The 25,153-nt window shown below is 40.4% G+C and overlaps 1 protein-coding gene and 1 long non-coding RNA gene across 5 annotated transcripts in view; one reads left to right on the top strand and one right to left on the bottom strand.

Moving 5' to 3' along the window:
* The first annotated feature begins 1,027 nt into the window (after nucleotides 1–1,027).
* The window catches only part of arhgef12a (Rho guanine nucleotide exchange factor (GEF) 12a), a 37,993-nt gene continuing 13,867 nt past the window's right edge, over nucleotides 1,028–25,153 (top strand). The window contains exons 1-9 of one of the 4 annotated variants that reach the window (XM_061046618.1): nucleotides 1,029–1,427; nucleotides 1,510–1,716; nucleotides 16,481–16,501; nucleotides 17,371–17,462; nucleotides 19,495–19,560; nucleotides 22,557–22,655; nucleotides 24,437–24,486; nucleotides 24,712–24,769; nucleotides 24,854–25,026. In XM_061046618.1, the coding sequence (XP_060902601.1) occupies nucleotides 1,685–1,716; nucleotides 16,481–16,501; nucleotides 17,371–17,462; nucleotides 19,495–19,560; nucleotides 22,557–22,655; nucleotides 24,437–24,486; nucleotides 24,712–24,769; nucleotides 24,854–25,026 (591 nt within the window). In that variant the 5' untranslated portion in view covers nucleotides 1,029–1,427; nucleotides 1,510–1,684. Of the gene's footprint in view, nucleotides 1,717–16,480; nucleotides 16,502–17,370; nucleotides 17,463–19,494; nucleotides 19,561–22,556; nucleotides 22,656–24,436; nucleotides 24,487–24,711; nucleotides 24,770–24,853; nucleotides 25,027–25,153 lie in introns of all 4 variants that reach the window. The other 3 variants (XM_061046619.1, XM_061046620.1, XM_061046621.1) reach the window with 3 other exon arrangements.
* LOC132980460 (uncharacterized) lies at nucleotides 22,530–24,705 on the bottom strand. Its single transcript, XR_009674178.1, has 3 exons — nucleotides 24,394–24,705; nucleotides 22,802–22,994; nucleotides 22,530–22,664 (listed from the first exon to the last, which is right to left on the bottom strand). It is a non-coding gene; the product is annotated as an uncharacterized LOC132980460 (long non-coding RNA).

Here is a 25,153-nt window from a genome sequence, read left to right on the forward strand (position 1 = left end):
GTGACACAAGTGACTTTTTTCTTTAAAGTATGATTTAAAGATGATTTGACTGCCAATACAATCCATATTCTTCTTAATACTCAATATATGAATTCACCAAAAGTCTAACACTTTTCATTCATAAACACCTCAATTTAATTCGGTGATGAAATATTAAATGTGCTACTTCAAAAATTAACAAGAAACTACTATTAGTCGTAATATTAGCAGTGGCTATTTAATAGTTATTGTTGTTTTTGTATGTACCAGTAATATTTTCAGCGATGTTCCCCAACATTACACTGAAACAATATGAGTTTTCTCCTCTCCCGGCGGAAGTGGTTAGTGGAAGCGCTAGTGGACTCCAACAGCTAGCGAGCTAGGGCGTTGCTAGCGGCAGAAAGTGGGATTTTTTTTTTGGTACCTTTCCGCAAAGTTGTGTTCTCGTACAAATAACGTCTTGCGGTGGAAAAAGCTGCCGTGTGTGTTCGCTTATAAGTTTTTATGCGTCTCGTTTGTATTTTGCAGCTGTTTTTTTCAAAGGACTGGTGTTACTTTCTGTCCCGTTAGCTGACCACATAGCTAGCCTGCTCGCATCCACGGGAATTCTGCCGAGAAACGACTGAATTCTGGAAACATGGAGTCAAGGAACGTCGCGCTGTGCTAACCGACTTCACTGGATTTTCTCTCGCCAAGGAGACTTTTTTTGAAGGACATTATACGAGGACATAACGTAAGCCAGTCAACATTCACGCCGAGTTGTGTATATATATTTTCGGTAGCTGGCCGGCTCATTGTTGTGAACGAGAGTTTGCTTAGTTTGCACTCGAAACAAGAGCATACGAAGTTTTTTTTTTTTTGCTGAAAGAGCTCATCTGTTTTGTTAGCTGTTAGCTAACGAGATTCAACAGCCAGCCTTGCCCGTGAGAAAAGATTTCTAGGAAGAAATACGTTTTTTTTTTATCCACCATCTATTTTACGTCGGTATAACATTAGCTGCGGTTGTTTTTGCGCTAGTGTGTAACACGGGGTTTGTTTAAACTCGCTTTTTGAGCGACTCTCATGGTCACGGGAGAATCGTCCCCACATCCCCAGACAGGCATTTCTGGGAGCAGGGAATACCAAATGGGACTGGAGGAATTTCCAGCATCTTCAAATATCATTTAGGAACCGAGGCCATTCAGCCGAGCCCGGGGTGGTGGCAGACTGGACTACATCGCTGGGCCAAGGTGTCTGTTACATTGGGATACAGATTGTTTACACGTTTTACATCGGCGGAAAACTGGGATGTGAATGCACAGGATTCACACAAGGAGTTCATACATGCAAGACAACTTGCGCCAGCTGGTGCAGTGTATTATTCTTGTTGCCAAAATATTGTTCATCGCCGGGGTAGGATATCATCTGACTGAGCAGCTAATACGACAGAGGCCCCGATTAATTTTAAGGTCTGCACTGTGGACAGATTCCTTACCTTCTGACAAGGGATATTGGGGAACAGACATTTAGACAGTATTTCTTTCCCTGAAGTGTTTGGACGTGCCAGCTGTGTCCTACAAATAATTTATTCTCGACAACACCAGTCTCTAAATCCTTGCCTACCACAGACGAATGCCAGAGAAGGACGCGCCACTAAATCGCCTCATCACACTCTGGAAAATGTTAATCGGATATAATTTGCTGCAAATCTAGATCCGGAAGCCCAATGAGTGACACACAGTCCAGCTTCACTGACAGGTACAGTATACAACAGCATTCATACTCTTTTAAAGCACTGTCTGTACTCCCATTACTTTAGAGCAAAACATAATGTTATTTTTTGTTGCAAATGTTTGGTTATGGTGATATTAATCTGAAATTCAACCCGCTGTCTGATGAAAACATGTTTGACATGCTCCAAGCAAAGCACTTCTTTGTGGTGATGTGCTCCATAATAACTGGGTTACACAATCTAATTACTAAGAAAGGACATTAGATCTTTATGGAAACTCTGCTGATCTCAGCATGGGTAATGGAGTCCTCTGCAGACAGTAAAGTACTACTTGTCAATAAAGTAAGAATGCCACTGTCACTCTGTGTGTGCCAAGGAACAGCAGCCCCATGATCCCTGCACACCTTTCAGCATCACTATTACCTCTAAGCCTTTAAAGCTTACCTTCTCCAACACCTATTAAAACAATCTCTGGATTTAGACAAAACCTTAGCTTCGTGGAGTAATCACCTTATCTCAGGCTTCTGTTAACTTATACTCAGTGGTTGGACACTGTTGCTAAGATCAGCTGGCTAAATAGTGTGTCATGGCCTGAAGATCCAGTTAAATAGTGTGGAGGCATCAGTCTGTCCCATCCTAAGCCACTGTTCTGTTATTTCATAAGCATGAATTCCACTCTGTTTTTGTTCCTGGATAATAAGGAGGTCTCTGCTCTCAGTTTGATGTACTCTGGCATTGAAACAGAGAAGTGAAGCTGTTGCGTTACGTCATGTTCCGTCCCACCTGAATCCCACATACCTGCGAGGAGAGCAGGCCAATACCGTGGAATGTGATAGTTGGATTTTCAGGGCAGAAGGAAGCTTTTGTGCACAGGTTGGGATCTGAAAATATCCTCATGGGCTAGGCTAGGGCGTAAGCTAGAGGCAAAAACCCAACCCCATTTCACATGACCCCCCTCCCCCATTGCTGGCACCAATTGCTATTGTGGTGCTCTTTATTATGTGTCATTTGAGACGGCATTACCACAACAAGACAGCATTGTAATCATCATATCTCTCGTTTAGGATATTACTTTCCTATCATTTAAGAAACTGTTAATGGAATTTAAACTGTACTTGATGCCATGAAGAACTGCTCTTGCTGTTGGTGTAGTCTGCTGTAGTCTGATGTAAAGGCTTGAATCCAAGTTTTGGTTTGATATCTTTAAAGGATGGGGATTTCAAACAAATCAACTATTTTGTAGTCACTGACAATTCATTGAACATAATTTGATTGCCCTCCACCCACACATGTACACCCACACCTAGCCAGATCATGTGTCTCCAAATGAACACTTGTGATCGGATCTCACTTTCTCCCTTCATATGCAAACACGGAGCTTCATTCAGCTTCATTAGCCTTTAAAACCAGTAAATGATAATAACAGACTGTGATGCAGCATGGCCACATGTGGTACAGAGGAGAGGATGGTTGCAGACTTAATGTGATGACAAAATGACCTACGTGATTACGTGACCTACACCGTTTCACATTATGAAACATCGGTGTCCTAACTGTGCTGCATTAATATAATCTGATCAACAGCTCGCGTGTCACGTCTTGCTTGATTCACAGTATGTGGAGACATTGATCATGTATTGTTGCAGGCTGTGCACAGAAATAAGTGTCTATTTTTGAGTCAGGGAAGGGGCATGTCAGACAGACAGATCTGCATTATATCTCATCTTCTCCTCTGTGGATCATCTGTATTTTCATTGCTCTTTAGGTGTTAAATCTCAAAAACTGTGTTTGTGGATCATTACAACCAGGCGCTGGCAAAACTATAGAAAAATATATTTTCACAATAGGGTTTAAGTTGCATGAACACTTGATTTTTTCTAAATGAATGACTAATTGATTATTCCAAAATCATGACCCATAGTCAACCCTCCCTACCTCCTACACTCAATATCTCTGTCCTTGCTTTCTCTCCCTCCAGCCTGTGTTGTGCATTTTGTTTTTGTTCTGTTGGCTTGGGTGGGAGCATGCATCCAACATCTATTGGGGCTGTGCCGCCAGCAGATGGGTCAGTTTAGTGTGCTGTGAGCTCTTTGTCATAGAGTTCTGCTGATCTCCACGTTTTTTCCCACCCCCCTCCCTGAGGCCCTCCCGGGAAGTGGTGCTGGTGACATCACTAATAGTACACAATAGCTTTCAGTGGGAGCAAACTGGCTGTACACAGTATGCTCCTCTGCAGGTCCATCAGTGTAGGTCAGGTGTGTACAGAGAGGCTGGTTAGAGACTATCTCCAATGTTTCCTTAGTGGAGGAAAAGGCTTTAGTTATTACTATTAGGGCTACACAATGGATTGCAATGGTCGGAATTTCTCTCTCAGTAGGTGCACGATTTCACCTGTTTGATGGAGGCCCAGGTATAATGGCCATGCTTCAACAACATGTTGATGCAGTCCCATAAAGCTCCCTTACTATCAGATACCCTCAGATGGATTGCCCCCAATTCAGTGATTGAAAAAAACCAACAGCTTTTTTTGGTTAGGGGGGGACATGTTGCAAAAAGTATTGTGTAAAACACAAACAACAGCAGATAGACATAAAAAGTGAGTCATAGTCACTCAAAGGTGAGACAGTATTACAATTGTTGTCTCTTAGTTCTATGTCAGTGGACTACTAAAGGAATCACGTCAACACTAAGTGATTATAACAACACAGTTTATATTTGCTTTACTGCTGTGAAATTAGTTTCCTCATGATGGATGTTTCCATGAGTGCTTCTGTCAGCTGGGTCTGCTTGTATGTGTTTCCTGTATTTGGCATCCCTCCCTGATAATGCAGTCTGCTAGTGCTACTCCATCTAGTCAGCATTGATGCTAGTGAAGCGGTGTCAGCTGCTCTGAACGGTATTATAAGTACCCAGAAGTCATTGCACATGCCTACAGCTCAGTATGCTGCAGAGAATGACACTTTCTATCTTTAAAGCTTACATGTTTGTGGAACTGAAAGAAAAAGGGAGCTTCAGGTGGGAATTGCAGGGTTTCTCACGACATGGTTCATGATGCATGCCTAATGATAACCATAATATCATGATACAGCAATTCTGCAATATCTGATGTAATGCATGTAGGGCTACAGTAACCGATTATTTCAAAATCCCTGTCTTTATTCAAGAGCAATAGTAATCTACAAGAGGAAATAAGAGAGGTCTCTTAAAAACAATTAAACTACCGGTAGTTTCCCTTTTTGTCAAACATGTTTTCCTTGCCCTTTTACATATTTATTTTCTTACTAATTGTTTTTTATGCTCATCTCAATTCTTGTATTTTTACCTTTACTGATGTGACAATATAGATGCTCCTAGGATTATCTTATCTTGTCTTATTACTAGGCCTTTGTAATATCATACTTTAAGTCCATTAGACTGGCTAATGTAAATGATTTCCTATGTTGAAGGGATGCCCTACACCTGCTCATCCTACTCACTGCAATCAAATCAAAACAGCACAACAACTTCAACAAAACAAAGACATGTTTTGACTGTAATTTAAATTGTTAATAGTAACATTTAATAATTACATTTGTTAACAAATGTAAAAGATCTGCTTTATTGTGTATAAACTCAAACTTCATGCAACCACTGCATAAGTCGGAGCTGGCCACCTCTGTCAAAAAAGTCTGTATTTATCCCTGCTCGTTGAAATAATGTGTCCAACAAAAAACAGAGTCACATGCTCTTGTAACTGTGCCGAATACAAGTTCAGCTAAAATGGGCAACACCACAAACCTTGTCCACCGTTTGAAAACAATATTACCCGTTAGAACACACAGAATGAAATAAATGTCCCAAACGACTGTGTGTGGACCATAGACTAAACAATAATATCTACAGTCTTGGTGTGGACCCTCAGCAAGCAACAGGCAAGTAAGTGTTACTGCCTAGAAGCAAACTGTCCTGTCAGCGTTGTGAAATGTTCGTCTGTTCAAGTAAAGTTTGTCAGGTTCTGACAATAAAGAATGGTTAAACCACAATTACCATCTGGTTTCTTCAACTTTCTCTCAGGAGCAAAAATCAGACTTTCAATTTAAATAAATAATGATTTGACAATTATCGTGATAATTATCGTTATCGACTGATATGACATTTTTTATCGTGATAACATTTTTAGGGCATATCGCCCAGGCCTAATTGCTGTATTGATATTTTGTCCCACCCCTAAGGGGGAGCTTTTGCAGGTTTGGCAACACTTATGTTCAAGTCAAAACAAATCCTTTGAATTAATTCAGCAACATACCTATGTTTTATTTAACTGAGTATCTCATCTTTAGGAAAATAACAATGGGTTATGCTGTTCAAAAAACAACTGGCAGGCTATTCAAAATAAAAATTAAAAACTTATAGTTGCATCCCTAGTTCTTTCGAGTATCTTAATACTTTGTAATCTGGCCAATCCTACATCTGTGGAAGTAGTGTAATTGTTCTAAAAGCAGTGATGTTTCAAGAGTATGAAGGAATCACACATTCTCTCGCACAATTTAAGTCAAGAGCAAAGAGACAAAACCCTCTGAATAATTTACAACCATACCTTATCCCTTGTTGTGATGGCTGTAGGCCTTTTCTTTTCCATTCAGTTCTTTTTCACTGCATTTTTTAGGTCAAAGCAAGCTATTGTCAGCCTTTATATCACCAGCTTTTAGCTAGCAGATTAGTGTTGATTATTTTAAGGGTTATACTTGACTCAGAATGTGTCAAAGTCTCAACTAGAACTTACATTATTTTACAATAATACAAACAGTTTCAAACATGTTTTCTTTCTACCCTGCCTTAAGAGGTCTGGCCAAAAAAACAGCAACCAAAAAACATTTTAACCAAAAGAACACATTTACAGAAAATAATATCTGTAAAATGAATGCCACCCATGGCAGATCTCTTTATCGATGTGGTGCCTGAGAGAAGTATGGTGGCAATGTGGATGCAAATACCAGTGATAAAGAAACGTGTGTAAACCCAACAGCTGTGCAATAAATCCCCTGTTGTTTAAAGAGTAACATAGTAAGATTTGGGTTGGATTGTGTTTTAATTATGGTTGCCCCCCCCCCCCCCCCCCCCCCCCATCCAGGGAAGATCTAAGAAGTCCAGATTGATGTATTGCTCTCTCGTCTATTTCTAATTATTTTGTGTCATAGCTGGGTGTCTAGTCTTATCAGGGATTTTATCACCGTGGGAATAAATGTGCATAGTTCTTGTTGCTTACGCTGTGTATGACTTTTACTGGTTAATATTTTTTTTTACATTTTGAAGAGAGAGGACAGTAATAAGGCTTCAACCTGTTCATCCCTGCTAGATGTCATATTCATGCCTTGAACCATCACAGATACATTTACACTGAAGTCACTAGTGAGAAGAGAGCCTCTGAATCCTGTCGAGTCAGTTCTTTCTTGCAGCGGTTGTATCATATTCTTTGTTATGTCTGACCATAAGCATTTCCCCCGTCTCCTCAATAACATAAATGAGACCAGCACTAATTAAACTGCATTATATCATCCTTCAATTGAATCATTCCAACATACCACCCTGGAATTATTTTGCTGACAGATTAACAAAGAGCTCTGGTAATAGGTTTATTGATGACATGGTCACTTTTGATTTCGGTGGGCAGTTTAATATTCTCCAAAAAGAAAAATGAATGTCATGGTTGTCTTAAAAGCTGAGCTCTGTAACTCTGTATTTTAAATTATTAGTTGAAAGTCTGTTGGTCCAGATTCTTTGTTCTGTTTATTTATAGAATGTAAATGAGGACCTTAGGAAGACCCCGCTCACACTTGCATGTAACTTTGGCATGCACACACCAACTCTCACCTCTCAGTTCATGCTTGTCAGGTCCCATTTCACTCATTTCACACACTCCCTTAATCACATCCATCTTTTATTTCACTCTCTGTTCCATTGGGCCATTTCTCTCCTCATCACCACTAGAGATGTTCAAATACCTTTTCCTAATCTTCTAGCTACCACGAAAACAATAGAAAGGTAAAGGGGATTGGGGGGAGTAAGGGAGGTAAAGGTTAACACTGACATTGTACTGTCTTTAACTTTCTGCTAGCACCCTTTTGTTGTTGTTTGTTTAGTGATATACCTCAAACTAGTTTTTTTTTTGTTTTGTGTTTTTGTTATGGTACAGGATAGGTGCATTAACTGGTTTACATCACAATACCCGCACAGCAATCTTTCTGCCCTATCAGGGGCAAACCAGTACTAGAATTGATATTGCTACAACATTAATCACCATCACATTTTTTTATTTTGACTAAAGGAAGGACGTAGAAACAGTTTAATGAAATTTGCCTTGACAAAATAGCCAATTAGACACACACAATGGTTATATTCTATGATAAGCATGGTCTTTTTTGTGTTTTTGACAGTTGATAATAGAAAAGGGAGGAATTTTTCATCTTAAACAAGTCAGAATGTGCTAAAAGGTAATAAATGTACACAAATATAGGAAAGGCAGGGCGATATAAGGGAGGGAAAGAAACCGGCTACGCCCCAGGGGTAGGGACTTTGTAGAACTGGAGGAAGTCTGGGCTGTGGCAGGGGCTCTGACTAAGTGCTGGGGGAGTTGGCGGGTCTCTCACACAGCACTGTGATGCTGATGCTTGTGGACACCCTCTACAATCCTTCCCTGTTAGCCAAGAGAGCTTCAGGGCCCAAACATTACTTTCACTCTACAAAGACAGGATCACTACAATGGAGGAAAAGGGGACACGGCTGAGAGAGAGAGAGAGAGAGAGAGAGAGAGCTGTCTTCCCCGAGTGTCATGTCCTCACATGTCCATGTAAGGGTTTTGTTGCAATGAACAAGGCTAATGCCTTTAAGCTAAGTGTGGCACTTGTGAAGCGATGATATTCTGCAGTCTGCACACTGGACAATAGATCTGATGCTGGAAATTTAACTTGTCTTTATATCTAAGTGCACACATGTCTGCTCAGTCTTTGTTTGATCTGTCAGGAAATCAATGGTTGATGTTTAAAAAGCAGCATCTCTGCTGTAGCTCCCCTCTCTCTAGGGTCCAAGAATGGGGATGCCCCAATTGAATGTCACTGAGACTAGCAACCTACTTCCACACAGTGATTTATGTTAAACCACCTCCTTCTGCTGATTCGGGGGCAACAAGACACTCTTACACCTTCCTCTTAGGGCGTGGTCACACTGGTCATCTGTACCGTGCCAAGCAGTGGCTTGTATTGTGTCATGTTAGTCAGATACAGCCATGATTTCTCCATAATGAAGGCTGTCAGCGTTGTGTACCCGCGTGCTTGTGCTCGCGCATGAAGTGTACCGTGCTGAAGCACACCTCTCTGAAGTGTGCCAAAGCCAAGGAAGTGTACCGTGCCTGAGCACGATACGTAGCGGTCACACTGGTCAAACGAACTGGACTTTAGGGTTGAAGCGTGCTTGGGCACGGTACGGATGGCCAGTGTGACCGTGCCCTTACTCTACAAAAATACAGATTCTGTCACCAAACTGAATACACATCGACTTCAAATCGCTTTGATAGCAGAAAGCAAGGAGCAGAAAAAAAAGAAAAATGAGGAAGAGAGTGCAGGCAAGGGTAAATGTTCTCATGGTTTCCCTTAGTGATGAATCACTCATATTTTAAGTGTCATCCTGCATTCAACAAGCTAGATTTATTTTAAGAGGTTAGCGTAACAGATGGAACATTTTATAGCATTGGAGAGGATGAGGTAGCAGTAATGTGCTTTTGCTACAAGTTGCATCAGCTTTATTAATACTATAAGGCTGGGGGCGGGGGGGGGGATCAGTGCCTTGCTCAACGGCACCTCGGGCACCTCCCTAACCTGAACTAATAAGAAAATGATGCAATAGAAAGATTTCTGTCCTCTTTCTCTGTCCAGTCTGTTCTGAGATTGCGTTTTAGGGCTCTTTACCACCAGCAATATGGACAGTGTAGCACGTGGAACCACCTCTTTTCATTTCCCAGCGCTGGAGGACAGCAGACAGCATAGCGTGAAGAAATGTCTATCCCCCGGCCCTCATGTCAGGAATCCTGATGAAGTTTATTGGGGCAGAAAGGGCACAGTTTTCCCCCTGAGGCTGTAGCTTGAGCTCCAGAGCTATTGCTCTTGTCTCTCTTAACGCACCACACCTCTCCCTCCCTCCCTCTCTCTCTGTCTGTGTCTCACACACTCACTTAATGTTCTCCTTCTTAAAATCCATACCTCACTTAACACAACAGAACATGGCTACACTGCTGAGGTCACAAGTAGAAACATCTGACATCAGTGTGTTTGATAAAAGACTAGACTGTGAAACAGTTGGTGGTTTATAGAAGCACTATGCCTGCGTGGGTGTCGACTACTTTTTCAGGGGCAGGGAGTGGAAAGCTGTGACGTCATGCTGGCTGAGTATTTGTGCACCCACAATGTGTGACTCAGGTATATAGATTAAATAACAAGCAGTGTGTGTCTCTGTATGTTTGGGTTCTCTGCTATTGGCAGGCTGCAGGCATGAATCAGGCTTTTCAAGAGACTGTATCATTACACCATTGAGATAGAATAATAGGAGAATGAATGGTTGGCCGAGAAGAGAAGCTTAGACATTGCACAGTTCCATAGGGTGCTTAGCAGGCCGGTGCCATGACTCGGCACAAAACCAAGCTGAAGGCAGTGTGCCACTGCCACCACCATCAGAGCTGCACTTGAGTTCTGCCATGTTTTTCAGGCTAATCTAACTTTTAAGGATGTTTTTGCAGCAAGCTAGGTTCACCTCCTGGAATGAAACACACCTCTGTCAGATCTGTGCAGCCTGATGGCACCTCCCAAAACTCTCCAATCCTGTCCTAGTTTCAGACAAATCCCACCTCTTCCAATCCCAACAGCACCTGTGTTGCTTTGCTATCAGGAAAAGGATAGCTAGAAGATTACTTATTTCACACGCATCTACAACCTGATAGGTACAACTTTTTTCTTTGGTCAGGTTGAATTATTCTTGTTGTCAAGTTGCCTATTTTTTAATGTTAAATGACTGTATCTGCTTTTACTGATTCAAAGCGGAACCAAGAATAAGTTGAAGTGCTTCCGGTGAATCTTGCAAGAGTTGGTCTAGTTCCTTGTTGTTCACTGTTTTCCTTCCTCTTCAGTTTGGGATATCCTTTCAAAGAAATGGCTGTGTTTCAGAGTCCTGCTCCCTCAGGGCTGTTTGTCCCTCCCTCCTTCACTTCTCTCTCTCTCTCTCTGTGTGTGTGCACTGGTCTGCTCTAGTCCCAGCCTCTCTCTTCTTGCTGCCACTGTTGCTGCAGTTGGCCCAGCTCTGCCACAGTTTTCCATCAAAACACCAAACCTCAATGGAGCATTCAAGCCCAGGCCCGCTCCAATGCTGCCCCTCCCTCCCATCCCACCCTGTTCTGACTCTGCCTTTTTCTCCCTTTCTTACTGCCTGCAAAATAAATGGCCTCGTCCAGGAAGGACTTCAAGACTGTTATAGCTGGATCAGAAGAAGTGAATGGGTCAAGTGAAATAGATTTTGAAGAGGGGGATTTTATATTTTCAGAGTCTAGCTTGAGATAGTTACTTCACTCCATAAAACTATTTTATAGAGTGATAATAAATATATGCTAGTAGATGTTATCTAAAGTTTGACACCAAGAAGGGTTTGTCAAAATAGCTTTTGATCAATGTAATGCTTGTTGACTGGGGGTGTGATGAGATCTCACAATATTAAAATGTGACAATATTTCTTGCTGTGGTGTTAACTGTCTTACGATTTAAGTGCATAGACCCATGCGGGAGTCTGATGTTTAACTGCAAATTATAAATGATACCCTGGCCACTTTCAAATTGTTGTGACAGCTAGTGGAGATACAGATCACAGTTGATCCCTGACCCGGGCAATCGTGTGTGCTCTATGACTAACTGTGTGTGTTAAACCGGTGATGAGGGTATTGCCAACAATTGGCGTTGCAGCAAAACGTATACCAGTGACCGTTTCATCACATCGTGTCTGTTTATCATGCATGTATCAGCTAGTGGCTGCCTACAAGTCAAGTCAAGTTTTTATAACATCAATGAGCATGTAGTACAGTGCAGCTGTAAACGTAGACAAAAAAAATCTGTTACATAGCCCTGTGATTGCTCCAAACACTGAAGATATAGTTCCTAACTAACCCTCCCTGTGTGTTTTGTCTGACTCACAAGCATTGTGTGTGCAGCCAGTGCAGACACACACACATCAACTATGTAAGTTTATGTCCCTGATGGGGGATAACAAATACTGTTATTTTGAAACGATGCTTTTTAAAAAGCACTTTCTAAATAAGAAGAGAGTTCAGGTTTAGTTAACTGCTTGTATTGTTATCATTGTTGGAACTGTAGCAATGAGTATATGGTCACGGAAATTGATTACCAGTTAAAACATTTCTTAAAGGGCCTGCATAGTTATTTTGTGACTTTCAATCGAATAGACCTATTTTTACATTCATATATTTTGTCATCAAAGTTTTCTTAGAATATTGTACAAATTATCATCCTGTCTCGTCTTGTTCTCTTGAACCCAATGTGGTGTCTTGACTCGTGAGCTGAGTGTATCGTCACACCCCTTCAATTGACTGATCATTTCAGCTCTTGTATTTTAGTAATTGTATAAGTCATTTATTGTTCTTGTAATAGAGTGAATAGTAGAGTGTTTAAAGTACCATCAGGACAAAGAACAATAAACTACTGTTGTCTACTGGACAGAGAATTCCCTGCTAATGTGGAGCCATTGTTGTAGTTCAACAGAGACATACTGTTAAGTTATGCAAGCTATGACTTTGTGTCAGTGAAACTGTTCAGGGTAAATTCAAGGGAAATGTTGACCTGGCAGTGAATTCCTTTTAAAATGAACCGTCACCATTGTAGTAACTGGGATTGTTACCCATCAGAATTCAGGACTGCTGAAACAAACATCCTTTCAGATTCTTTGGGTGTCGTATATCATTTCTCTGTGGCATCTTCAACTATAGATGTTCACAGTATTTCTGCCAGGGAGGCATGTTTGACTTATCACAGCTACAAGCCTGAGCTACAGAAAATTGAAGCCTGCTAAGCCAGCTGCATAACTTTGACAGCTACTTATTTTGGACAGTAAATCTCGGGTTGAGGTAATAAATGCATGTCATGCTGTCTTTAGCAGGTATTTTTCAGGTCAAATATGAAACACTAACGTTTGGCCTGTTATGGTGAGGCCTAGATATATTTTACTAGCACATTTTAACCTAAAGTATTACATTAGTATTTATTTATTAGATTTGAAAAGTTTAAGTAAACTGTATTTAGAATCAACTTGTGTAGGCGCTGATGGCCTAGCGGTGAGGCTGTGGTCCTCTCAGCGGTAAACCTGGGTTCAAGTCCGACCTGTGGCTCCTTTCCCTCATGTCATACCTAACTCTCTCCCGATTTCCTTTCTATCCATTGTCCTATCTCCATAAAGACATAAGCCCAAAAACAAATCTTGTAAGAATAATCAAGTTGTTTTAAATAAGCATGATATTGTTTTCAATCTTTACAGTTGCACAATCCAAATAGTGCAGGATAATAGATTAGAGTTTACAACAAGTGGTTATTATGAGTTAATCCTTTTTAATACCATCAGGATGAGTTAGCGTGCCATCTTTAAATGCTAAAGTATATTAGTTTTTATGCAGCCTTTTTGCACGTGTTTGTTTGTATTGCTGCTATGAATTAGGTCTGATGACTTTAGTTGTCATTTAGCTCTGTTGCTAACAAACATGCTTGTTGCTGCACACTCTTGTGGTAGGTGCTGAGTTTGTGTATTTATTATTAAAGTGCCTTTAAATATCATGTTCTACCAAATTAAACTTCTGCTTTCACACTGAATTGAACTGAGCAACCACCCTTTCTGCTTTCACTTCATATAGAAATAACTTCCGTAGCTCTGAAGAAGAGTAGAATAACTATTAGCACTTTATGTGTGTGAATATGAAAACCTTTTACATTCTGCTGCTTTTACCAAACTGAAACTGAAATGGATCGCTAAAAAAAGATGGATCACGTGCTTTCTTCTTGTTGTGGTTTTTTTGCACCTTTCAAAGATGGTTGCTTTTGTAACTAAGTTGTTGGAGTTATTTTACAAGCAATTATTGTCAAAATGATTCAGCTTTTTGGAGTTTAGTTCAGTCTCATTTATTTATGCCAAGACAACTTTTGTATTCAACAGCTGCTCATTCTGAAGTGCAGTTTCTGTTGAAGGCCTTCTGAGTAATCTCCGCCTCAGATGTTCCCCTTGCATCAAAAGTTGTGAAGAAGCTTCTATTTTTGTTAAGTCCATCTCACTTTCAGTATTGCTTTTTTGGTTTTTGCAATGCTGTGATATGATGATCAGTTCTGCTTTCCACTCCGTTAAGTGTGGGAATCAATGTGACAGCAGCACTGTTCACCAGAGTGGAAAGATGTCCCCAGAGAGAGAGTTCTTGTTTTTAATCATTTTAACCTGCCTTCATTTTTGTTCCCATTTAAATCCTGGTTGTCATCAAAGGCATTCAGACTTTACCTGTGGATTACAGTGACTCAGGTCATTTGCTCGTTTTCTTGGACGCAAGATTTTTTTGCTCTGCTATTAATAAATGCTCCCTTCCCTTTAATTGAAGTGTTGCTGTATCTTTATTTAATTGGTGAAAGCCTACTGTACTCACTAACTAACTAACCTACTAAATATCTTTGAAACTCACACAATAGTAGGCACTTGAATTAGCATCCCATAATATTTATAACAAACTGCAGCCATCTGATGATCGATAACCCCCTGTTTTTGTCTTAATTGGTGTAAATGCGTCAATAATATTATTTTAAATCCATGCCTTTGCAGTTTCTCTTATTTCTGTTCGTTGATGCAATCTGTCTCTTGAACTAATCTTATCTCGGGGTTTATGGCATGCTGATAAAATTCAGAAATCATAAATTAAAATGTATTTTAACTCGTCTCTTTTACAATGTACAATCCCTGCTAAAAGACAAGTAGAAGTACAGTATGAATTCTGATAGATGAATCATGGGTCTAATTCAGGATTATCAACAGTTTAATGCATCATCATCCAGCCCTCAGAGAACTTGGATTGCCTGTCACGTTTTCAGTCGTTCCTCTACCATTAACCAAGAACAACATCTGCCTGCTCAGTTTTGCCGTCCCTGAGCTTGTGCGTCGTACACATGTCCCGGCTCGGTTTGTGTGTTTATTTGCTGACTTTTCCATCTCTCCGATTCAGAGGTTTCTTAGGGAGTGGACTACTTAGTTTTTTTTCCCCTGCTGGAAGCTCTGGAACTTATTACAGTCTGAGGCATTTTCATAAACGAGCCATTCAGCTGCTCCTGCATGGCTCTGAATGGGACACACTGTCACCAGGAGAAAGAGAGTTAATGTGAGCTAGTTAGTCGTGAGACCTCCCTATTACCGAAGACTTGTGTTCAGAACTGAGTAGTTATTTGTTCTTGTGTTTTGTATTTTGCTGTAAGCACTTACACTTTAAAGAATACCAGTAAAACCTAGAGTTACATTCTTTTTTGATTGTCTCTTTTACACTGCTTTCTGCGTGTTTAAAGCATACTGCGACTTAAAATGAACAATAATCCCACCTGGTTGAGGGATGATGGCTTGACTAGTGTTAGTGGAGTATAAAGTATTACAAAATATTTTGTGGGGTGTTTCCTGACTAAGAACAAGAATTAAAAAAAAAAGTTTTATTCTCCTCTTGACGACAGACCTTACAAAGCCTGTCTTTTTACTTTTTACAATTCTGCATCATTATGATGTTATCAGCAAACCCCCTTAATAACATGTAAATCACTTTGAATTTTGTTTCTTTATCTGGCTCATAACGCTATAGTGAGCCACAGTGAAGCCTCTGTACTACATTCCACACAATCTACAGATGAACAGCTGCTACTCCGGGTTGTTATCGATAGAGAATTAAAGACGTTTTCCTTACAGACATAAACACCACACTGAAAAGGAAGTCTTGCCTGGAAGTGGTTTAATGCTAGAACCTCCTGCTTCAGTGCAACTATGGAGAAATGAATATGGACCTGTTCTCACAGGCATATATCGCCCTTTCAGACGAAGATAGACAGTGATAGCAGATGGGTTCAGAGATTGTGTTTTGTGAGCTAATTTGCACTTTTTATATAGGTACAGTGTTAAAGACACTGAAATGAATGGCTCATGGATCAGAATACATTTAACAGTATGAGCACGATTATAAGGTTTTGTTTTACAGATTATATCAGCAGTATCTCCTTTAATCTTATTTAGTTCTTATTTGACTTCCTGAAAACTGTAATCTTTTCTAAAATAGTGCTGACTACATTCCAAAATTATTTCATCACTTCATCACTCTGGCAGTAATCAGTCTAAGGCAAGGCTGTCTGCAAGGAAACAGGCCATGGATGTGATTGGGATATGATTATTACAGCAAAGTCATCATGCCTGTGAGGAAGAAGATTGCAACACAGACACACACACACACACAGACACACACACACACACTCAGCTGAGATCTGAGAGGACATTTGACCTGGAAAAGGCTTTAATCTGCAGCTGAAGAACTCTGATGTTAGATCAGGATTAACATGTTTACCACTATACGGGTCTTGGCAGAAGCCTCAGATTGGTCTTGTTTTTCAGCTTTGATAAAGGGCATCAAGCTCAGCTTCTGTTAACTTCAAAGCGTTAATAGTCTGTCAGGTCATTTCTGTAAGATGCTAATGTTCCTTTTGTCTTTTCTTGCAGGTTTCCCAAGAAAGCAAATAGGTAAGAATCATTTTTAATTTAAAAAACATCTGCATGCTAATAGGTTGATCCTCCTGTGGCCACACAACATAAACAGTTTCAGATTCATATGTACCCTTATGAGAGAGATTTTACTAGGCCTGGTCTGCTGCAACACTAAAGACTTCAGAATTTGGACCAAACCTACCCTCTCACTTCCCTCCCTCTCACTCTCTCACACACACACACACACACACACACACACACACACACACACACACACACACACACACACACACACACACACACACACACACACACACACACACACACACACACACACACACACACACACACACACACACACACACACACACACACACACACAGTGAGGGACAAAGGGGTCCCTCTTCTGAGGGCGGCCCATCACTGCCTTTCACTGTGAACAGAACAGTGGCCTTTCACAGTTGGGGCCGGTATAAGCAGAGGCAGCCATACATAGCCTCAGAGGGTTCAAGCCTGAGTCTGGCCTTGTAGCACCTCCTCTGAGGAGCGTCCTTTCTTTGGCCTTGCTCCCTAGGCGCTCAGCAGAGCAGCTCCACTTCCTCTCTGGCTGTCACATTATACAGTAGACACACTCAGCATGATTCATACACTAGGAGGTCCTCCAGCCACATTATTCTCAATGCTCAACTGAACAATTGTTGGTTGTGTGCTGATGTAAGTCCTCCTGAATCTTCCCTTGCCTGCAGCATTCATATGCAGCGTATAAATACAGAAAGATGCCATGACAGTGCCTGTAAAATCAAGGATACTTGTAAAAGACTGAAGTATTGTTTATGTGACGGCACATCATGGATAAATGCCAACATATGTGCACCTGTTTCTAATGGCTGTTTCTTTATCCCTAGAACTAGCAGCATTCTCAGTAAAGACCACCCCCCAGACAAGAAACCCAAAAGTGACAAAACCTCACTTCCCTCCAATGAGTTTGACCCTACAGGTAACGTCTCATTTGTTCTGCATCTTCGTCTTTTCCTTCTGTTCTCTCTCACATACTCTCCCTCTGTCACACATGGTTCTGTCTCTCACTGAAACACACACACAAACAGTCTCATAATACAAGTTTCACGTTAATGGTTTGCTCCATGCACAATGCATGCTGGGATGGTGAGAGGTAGTGTGTGTTTTTTGTTCTTTGCTTTGTGCTCTCTTTGATAACTTTACATTCATTTTACTTGTGTGGTCTGATCTGAGATTACTGTGTGGGTCTTATCACTGGAGCCTAACAACCTATTTTGAACAGGAGTTGGAAACGTTTTGATTTAAAAAATGTAACAGAAAGCACAAAATGTGTTTAGTGCTCAAGTCTGCATTAGACACACTCTTTGGCTGACGCTGACATGTTGTGGGCTTTAAGCTGATAAGCACAGAACGGTTTTATTACTGGACATTCAAACCTGCATGTTTAATGTCCACATGGATCTTGTAGTTTTGCATAAACCAGCGCACTGTGTCTTTTGATTGCTCGAGGTGGTTGGGTGGTCTCAATGCGTACTCGAAGGGCACAAAAGCCACTAAGCCTGTTATGCACGCCAGTTTCAAGTTTATTGCGGGTGAAAAACAGACTATGCTGATATGGCGACACTCCCTGTGGTATCTGTCAGTAATCAGGGCAGCATGATTTGAGATGACTGAAGCTTCTGTATTCAAAACAAAATAGAAAATCCTCTCTGCACCACATGGCGGCTTATCTATGTATGATGCAACACAGCATAGACACTGTGTGTTCTCCCAGTGGTTACACAAGACATGCACTGTGTTGCCTGTCTGTGTGTAACACTACACTAAAAGCAAATGACTCTTGATTTGATTGAAACTTCTATACTAAGGTCATCTTCAAATTATTATTTGTAGACGTTCATATTTTACTTATTTTCATCAGCTTTGTTTCCTGCCTGCATGCTGTTTGTTATGTGTTTTTTTTAAATCTCTTTCTAGTTATATTCAATTTGCATGGACTTTATAACTGTCTTTTCCTAGATTTTCTCCTCGTTGCACCTTTTCTGTCATCATTTCAAAGTGATTTGGTTTTATTAGGGATGGGCAGGAGTAGTAAGTTACTGGCCAATTCAAGTGGCATGTTTGCAGTTAAAAACAATTAAGATGAGGTTATATGTTATGTTATAGGCAAAACATTATGGACATGAAAAAATTCAGCTAGGCCGATACCAGTACTAGGGGGGAATTTGATATTTATCGGCCGATCTATCTCCAATCTTTAGAGATAAACACATACATTTATTGCGTTAATCCCTAAAATACAGTTATCAAACACTTGTGGAAAGGAAGACCAGATGGTCACTCAACTGGAAAGTAACTGTGCATGTACGTGAATCTCAGTTTGACTCTCTGGAGAGTGATAATGCTTGTTGTAATCCATATAGCACACTCTGCTGGTATAGGAGAACTGCTAGTGTAATACAATGAAGCACAAATTAAATACTATTTGACTGATTAATAAATTGAGTAATATCTGGGTATGTCGGAGATAAAATTGGTCATTGCCAATAATCATGTTACATGCTAATATCGGCCAACATTATCGGCTGGCCGATTAATCGGTCGGACTCTAGTTTAAATAATATAGTCTGCACTGGAAGCACTGATGTTAATGATTTTAATGCTGGATACAAAGTTTGTATGTTATTGAAGTCCTAACTAATAAGTAGCGTTAGATGACACTTAAAGAAGTGTAGCTATTTATAAAAGAGGATGGTTCAAACAAGAAGACAGGCTAGTTAATAGATCGTAACAGCACTCTTGCCTATCCCAATCATTCTGTTTTATTAATAGACCTATTTGTTCATTTGAGTTTTCTTCTTCCATGATTGTTTCTCCTTCATGATTTTCTCTTTCCTGTTTTGTGTTTCCTTTCCTTGTTTTGGTTCTTGTTTTGTTTGTGCGTGTGTATGTGTGTCTGTCTGCTGCTGTGCTGTCTGTGCTGCGGTCTGCGTGGTGGGGGCTGTGAGCAGAAGCTCTGGTGGTGCAGAAGAGTGGCAGCAGCAGTGTGCTAGCAGAGGGGAAGCCTGAGTCCTGTGGTAAGATGCTCCTGCTGGAATGACTGGTGTGACAGCTGCATCTATACATCCTGTAGATCCTGATGTGAAATTGCCTCTAGATGTTTTGATTGTTTTTAAACAGTAATGGCATCAGTGTGTATTTATTAAAACATTCTTATAGTGCCCCTCCCCTAAGATGGGAGCAGAATCAGTACCAAACAGTCCAACTGGTGTCATCATAAGGTTTACCTTCTTTGTAAACATGGATGTGTTTCCATAGAGCTGCAATTAAGGGTAATTGTTATTAATAATCAATCAGCACATGGTTTGCTCTGTAGAATACTACACAACACTTAATGAGGCCAATCAAACTTAACTAAGGCTTAAGATGGTATCTTGAAAATTATGGGGTTTTTTTTTTCAACATCTTGTTGTTTGATAAATCAATTTAGCTTAAATTTGACATTTCAGTTGTATTTAGATTGTGGTTCTAATAACTAAATATTTTAGCACGCACAGTAAAAGAAAAAGAGTAGAGTCTGAGTGTGCTCAAATTTAACCTGTTGCCATGTTCATTGTAATCAGCCATGAATGTTTTTGTCTTAAATATCTGGCTTACTGGGTTTTGAGATTTTTGTACAAAACACTTATATTGCCAACATTCATCCAAATCCACCGTCTTCATCTCAATCCATTGTTGTATTTGTTCATGTTTGCACTATGGATAAAGGTCATTGTAGGATAATGTAGAAGATCTTGGTAGCGTTGCTCAGCCCGACTTAAGAGACATTTGGATCACCAGGATGCAATCAAACAGTTTACATTAAACCGTAATCCTGCACTTTGCTCAGTTCCCAGAATTTATGTTTAAATGTAAGTGACGATTTCAATCTGGTTAAACGTTGATCTCTTGTATAAGAGAAAAAAGTATTTACATGCCTACAAGGCCTTTTGCTTGAGAGTTAAGCCAAGCGCCTGCTGCAGAAGGATTAAATGATGTTTTCTGAATGCACATGTCAGTATGAGGTCATTATTGAGCCTCTTTGCACTGTGTTGTTACACCTCTGTTCATGTTCTCTTTTTCTTCTTACATCATCTGAGAGGGTCTTTTACAATTACCTGCATACATTGCTTTTAGACACAAACTGTCAAGAAAATTAAAAAAACAAAACATTTCTATTAGGTGCATGACCTCAATGCAGCGTAGTGACTTTACTGTCAATGCGAGTGGCAGATATGCCAGACTTTGCTGATGTCCAGTATCTGTTCGGGACACAGTTTATCAGGATTAACCTCCACTATCGTATGTAACAAAGCAGAGCTGTGATCTTTCTACTTGACTCAGTGTTCTCCATTTGGTCTGAACTGAAGAGCCTCACAGATAAAAAGACTTTATCACAGATCAAATAGTCCGTCTTAAAGATTGTTACAAAAGTACTCTGACCTTTGAATACTTGTTTTTTTGATTCTGCGGCTAAAGGCACTCTTTCAGTACTGGAGGTCTATTTATTGCCTCGAGTACGTTTCATTGCATTTCAGCAAAGGGTGCTGATTACAGATCAGTTAAACCTCTGAATAATACATTAGCTTAGATGGATTGACCTGATCAGTGATCTTTTCAGCACTCCCACTCCTCATAGTTTGTAACCACAACGTAAAGATCTCTAAAATAGTACCCAAGCATAAAGAAAATGCAAAGGATCAACATCTCGAGGCAAATTCACACCAGCTCTTCAACCCATATGGCCTTTACAGTTTCCTTGACACCCCTGCCCTCTCCCTGATTCCCCTTCCCCCTGCTCCCTCTACTTTGCTGAGCCCTCTCCCTCTGAACCCCTCCCCCAAACATGGAGCTTTTGCCTCCCCTAACCTCTCTCCGTGTATTAGCTCCTATTCCTTCCACTCTCCAACCCCCACCCCACCACTACCCTTATCGATCCACTCACCTCTCTGGTTGATGCTGCACTGACCTGGGAATCTCAGATACAGCAACAAACATATTCAGTTTGGGTTACTTCTAATACCTACTTCATATTGATGTGTGCTTACTTTCTTTTGTGTGTACTGTCCTGTCAGTCTAGTCAGTGTCAGACAGACGTTAAAGAAGCTCTTATCTCTTCTCGCCACAATTATGAAACCCCACATAAAAAAACCTGAAAAGTAACATTGCTTCTTCTAGCCTGTGACACATGTCTGCTGTGTCAGAGATAAAGTGCTTACATTTTTAAGAGGATTGATCATTCTATTTTGGTGTCTAGTCAACAAAGACATTATTCAAAAATGTCAAAACTTTAGTATGAATCCAACATACAAAAAATCTTCCTACAAGATTTGGGATATAAATTATATTCTATACTGGCCAACCTTAAAGCAAACTGCCTTTACTGTACGCTCTCAGATAAGATCCTGCGAATCTGTAAACAGGATACACTACTAGAGACTTGTTTTGAGTCCATACGTCGGAGGACAGTTTCACATTTTTAAATTGCATCTAACTAACATGGGCATTTGTACTGTACACTCAAGTCGTTATGTGTCGCTGTTCGTCCACCTCTGTTTCTCACTGTGGAGAGATTTCTTTCTCAATACAGTGTCAGTGAAAGTAAAAGAGCAAACATTGTCTTCATGGTTAGTGTTGACAGAGAGAACAAATGCAGAGATCAATCATTAAAAGATGATGTACGTACATGAAGGGGACCATTGTTTGAAGAGATAATTTTTTACATCAAATAAAAGCTTCTAAAACATTTTTTGTGAAACCAAATTTAAACCAGCAATAGAAATCAAGTGTAAAAACAGGCGTCCATGGACTTATCAAGTGAAGCAACTGATTATGTCACAGAGTTAAATCCCATCAAAATACATGTTTTAACTTATTTAAAATATCTACTGTGTGTTTAGTAGAAGGTAAAACGTTTCAGAGACTTTAAGTACAGTACAATGGCTGCAGTGGGTTAACTACATTTCAGTTAATATGAGTGACTTCCTGTTCCATTTGAAGACCCTGTTGTGTCTGTCGTTCTCCTCACTTGCAGGTCTGGTCCAGCGATGTGTGATCATCCAGAAAGATGAAAACGGCTTTGGGCTCACCGTCAGCGGCGACAACCCAGTGTTTGTGCAGCTTGTCAAAGAAGGTAAGAAAACTTGAGACGGAGAAAAAAAAGATGTTATTACAGAGGCAACTTCTGGTCTGAGCAGACTACTGTCACGGTAGTGTGCCCTGTATTCACAGATATTCACTTAACTGGGAGTCATCAACCACAACCACTCTGACACTTACTTAGAGAAGCAGAGCCTTTCACTGTACATTTCCTCCTTAGTAGTTTCCCTGTAGCTGCAGCTTCTGCTTTACAGTGTTGCGTTTTTACAGGGGGGGGATCTGACAGGATACTTATGTGGTTTCCCGCAGTCTTTCTCTGTCTGTATAAGATGATGTGGGGTCCATCAAGTCTCAAAAAACGTTGCACACTGTTCTGTAGCTTCAGAGGAGGAAGGAACTGAGCAAAGATTTTTGTTGCACTGTCGTCAGTGCTTGCCATTTTTTAACTGTCACTATACGACACCATTCGACTCAGCAAGAAGAGCATTTACTCAGTCTCATCTGATAACTTTAATCACTTTTTTTATCACTTAATTTTAACCTGAAAGCAAAGAGAAGGATTTGGTTTTATTTTGTTGTAGTTTCTCTCAATCATACTGGTTACAATATTTAAAATAATATTTAATATTTGATGTGTGTTTTGGCAATTCATTAATGTATTTATTTAGTATTGCGATTGTTACAACTCTGGCTCAGAGGATGCAACATAATGGATTCATTATTGCAAAAAAGAATGTCAAACAAATACACAAAGAAGTGTTCGCTGGTGGCTGATGCCATGCTGCTGATCTTGGTTGTAGCCATCTTAGCTCTGCAAAAGCGCTGAAGAAGATACTAGCGAACAGAAAACATAATAAATTAGTTTCATTATCTGCATGGAGATCGCTCCAAACCTGTGCATACAGTCTATGGTGTTGCACTGGTCACAGGATATTAACGTCATCACCCCCTCACACTCCCTCACAGAGAATTATTCTGAATATTTCCTGCCATGTTCTTGGGTTAGGGTTAGGGTCACAACAACTTCATGTGAAACATTTACAAGGGGCTGGCAGGAAAAATTCCAGGTAAAGTCGAAGTGAAAAATTTGTCTTTTGGTGTCCCCAAAAGTTTCAGGAGGTTTTCATGAGTTTTGTGTATGTGTGAAAGAACCATTAGAAAGAGGGGGGAGGAGCTTGACTCAAGCCTTTGTAGACAAGCCCACTGATGCCAGTGATCAGAGGTTGATGGAGACATGGAAGTTGGGTAATTCCTCAAAGCAAACAAAGAAAAGAATCAGCTTTGTTCATAACAGCCTTCACATATTAAAAATTACAAAGTCAACAGGCTGCCTCGCTTGCTTTTCCTTCTACGTTTAGACAGCCTGATCAGGAAAGATTACCTCTGTAGTTTAGTGACATGAATACAAGTTCCCTTCAATTACAAAACTGGGGACACAAAGTAGAGGTAAAATTGTATTTGTTTCACAAAATACTTTGGCTGTTTACTGCTGACTTAAGACACAGACGGGGATCTCATAATAACCTGTCTCGTGCCTAAATCCCTTTGTTTGGGGTGGAGCTGTGAAACAGGTCCTTCTTGTAACATAACCACTGTTATGGTCTTTCAAAATAGCACTCAAATAGTCACTTTGCAACAGCAAGTCTTAAAAGGCTATACAGTGTATTCATGGTGAAGAAACATCAAGCATTGAACCATGACAGTGTATTTCTCTTTCTCCTGTTTCCCCTCCTTCCTTATAATTCCTCCATTTGTTGTATTTCTTTCCTCACCTCCTTTTTTTTCTCTTTGCTCTTCTCCGTCTTTGTTCCCCAGATGGTGCTGCTATGCGAGCAGGTGTTCAGACAGGAGACAGGATCATCAAGGTATTGTGCTCATCTGCCTGCATGTATTTAAACTGCTAACGTCACTGTTGTCTTGTCCAAGGCCAATACTGAGGCTGTAGGCTGCCACCTTCTGGTCAGTCTGTATTTCTACTCTCTTCTCGGAATTGAATGCAATCTCAAAATGTGAAGCTTGAGTTAAATTGTTTTTTACTTTATATCTGTTTTTTATTTCATCATCATAGTTACATTCTTTTTTTTTTCCAGGTTAATGGGACCCTTGTTACACATTCTAATCACATCGAGGTGGTGAAGCTTATCAAATGTAAGGACATACATCTGTGTTCTGGCTATTTGAAAATCAATGTGAGAGGAGGGCTGACACTTTGCTTTGATCTTTTTATTGTAGCGGGCTCCTATGTGGCCCTCACAGTGTTGGGGCGTCCGCCAGGGCTCCCCCAGATTCCCTTGTCGGAAGCAGAGTCCGAAATGTTGGGCGTAAGCATTTCCTCTCCAAACTCACCAGCAGCAGAACGCCCCTATAGTCCTCTAGACCGCTTCTCCTCCGCTCACACATCATGGGTACTTATGACATAAGTTACTATTAATTTCCTTAAAAAACATTTAATTAACTTTAGCTTTTAGTTTACTTCCTGGTTATCTTTCTCTTTCTCTTTGTTCTTGGTCTTTTCCATGTGTTTTCAACTTT

This window comes from Labrus mixtus, chromosome 9, assembly GCF_963584025.1.
Source record: "Labrus mixtus chromosome 9, fLabMix1.1, whole genome shotgun sequence".
Taxonomy (NCBI): domain Eukaryota; kingdom Metazoa; phylum Chordata; class Actinopteri; order Labriformes; family Labridae; genus Labrus; species Labrus mixtus.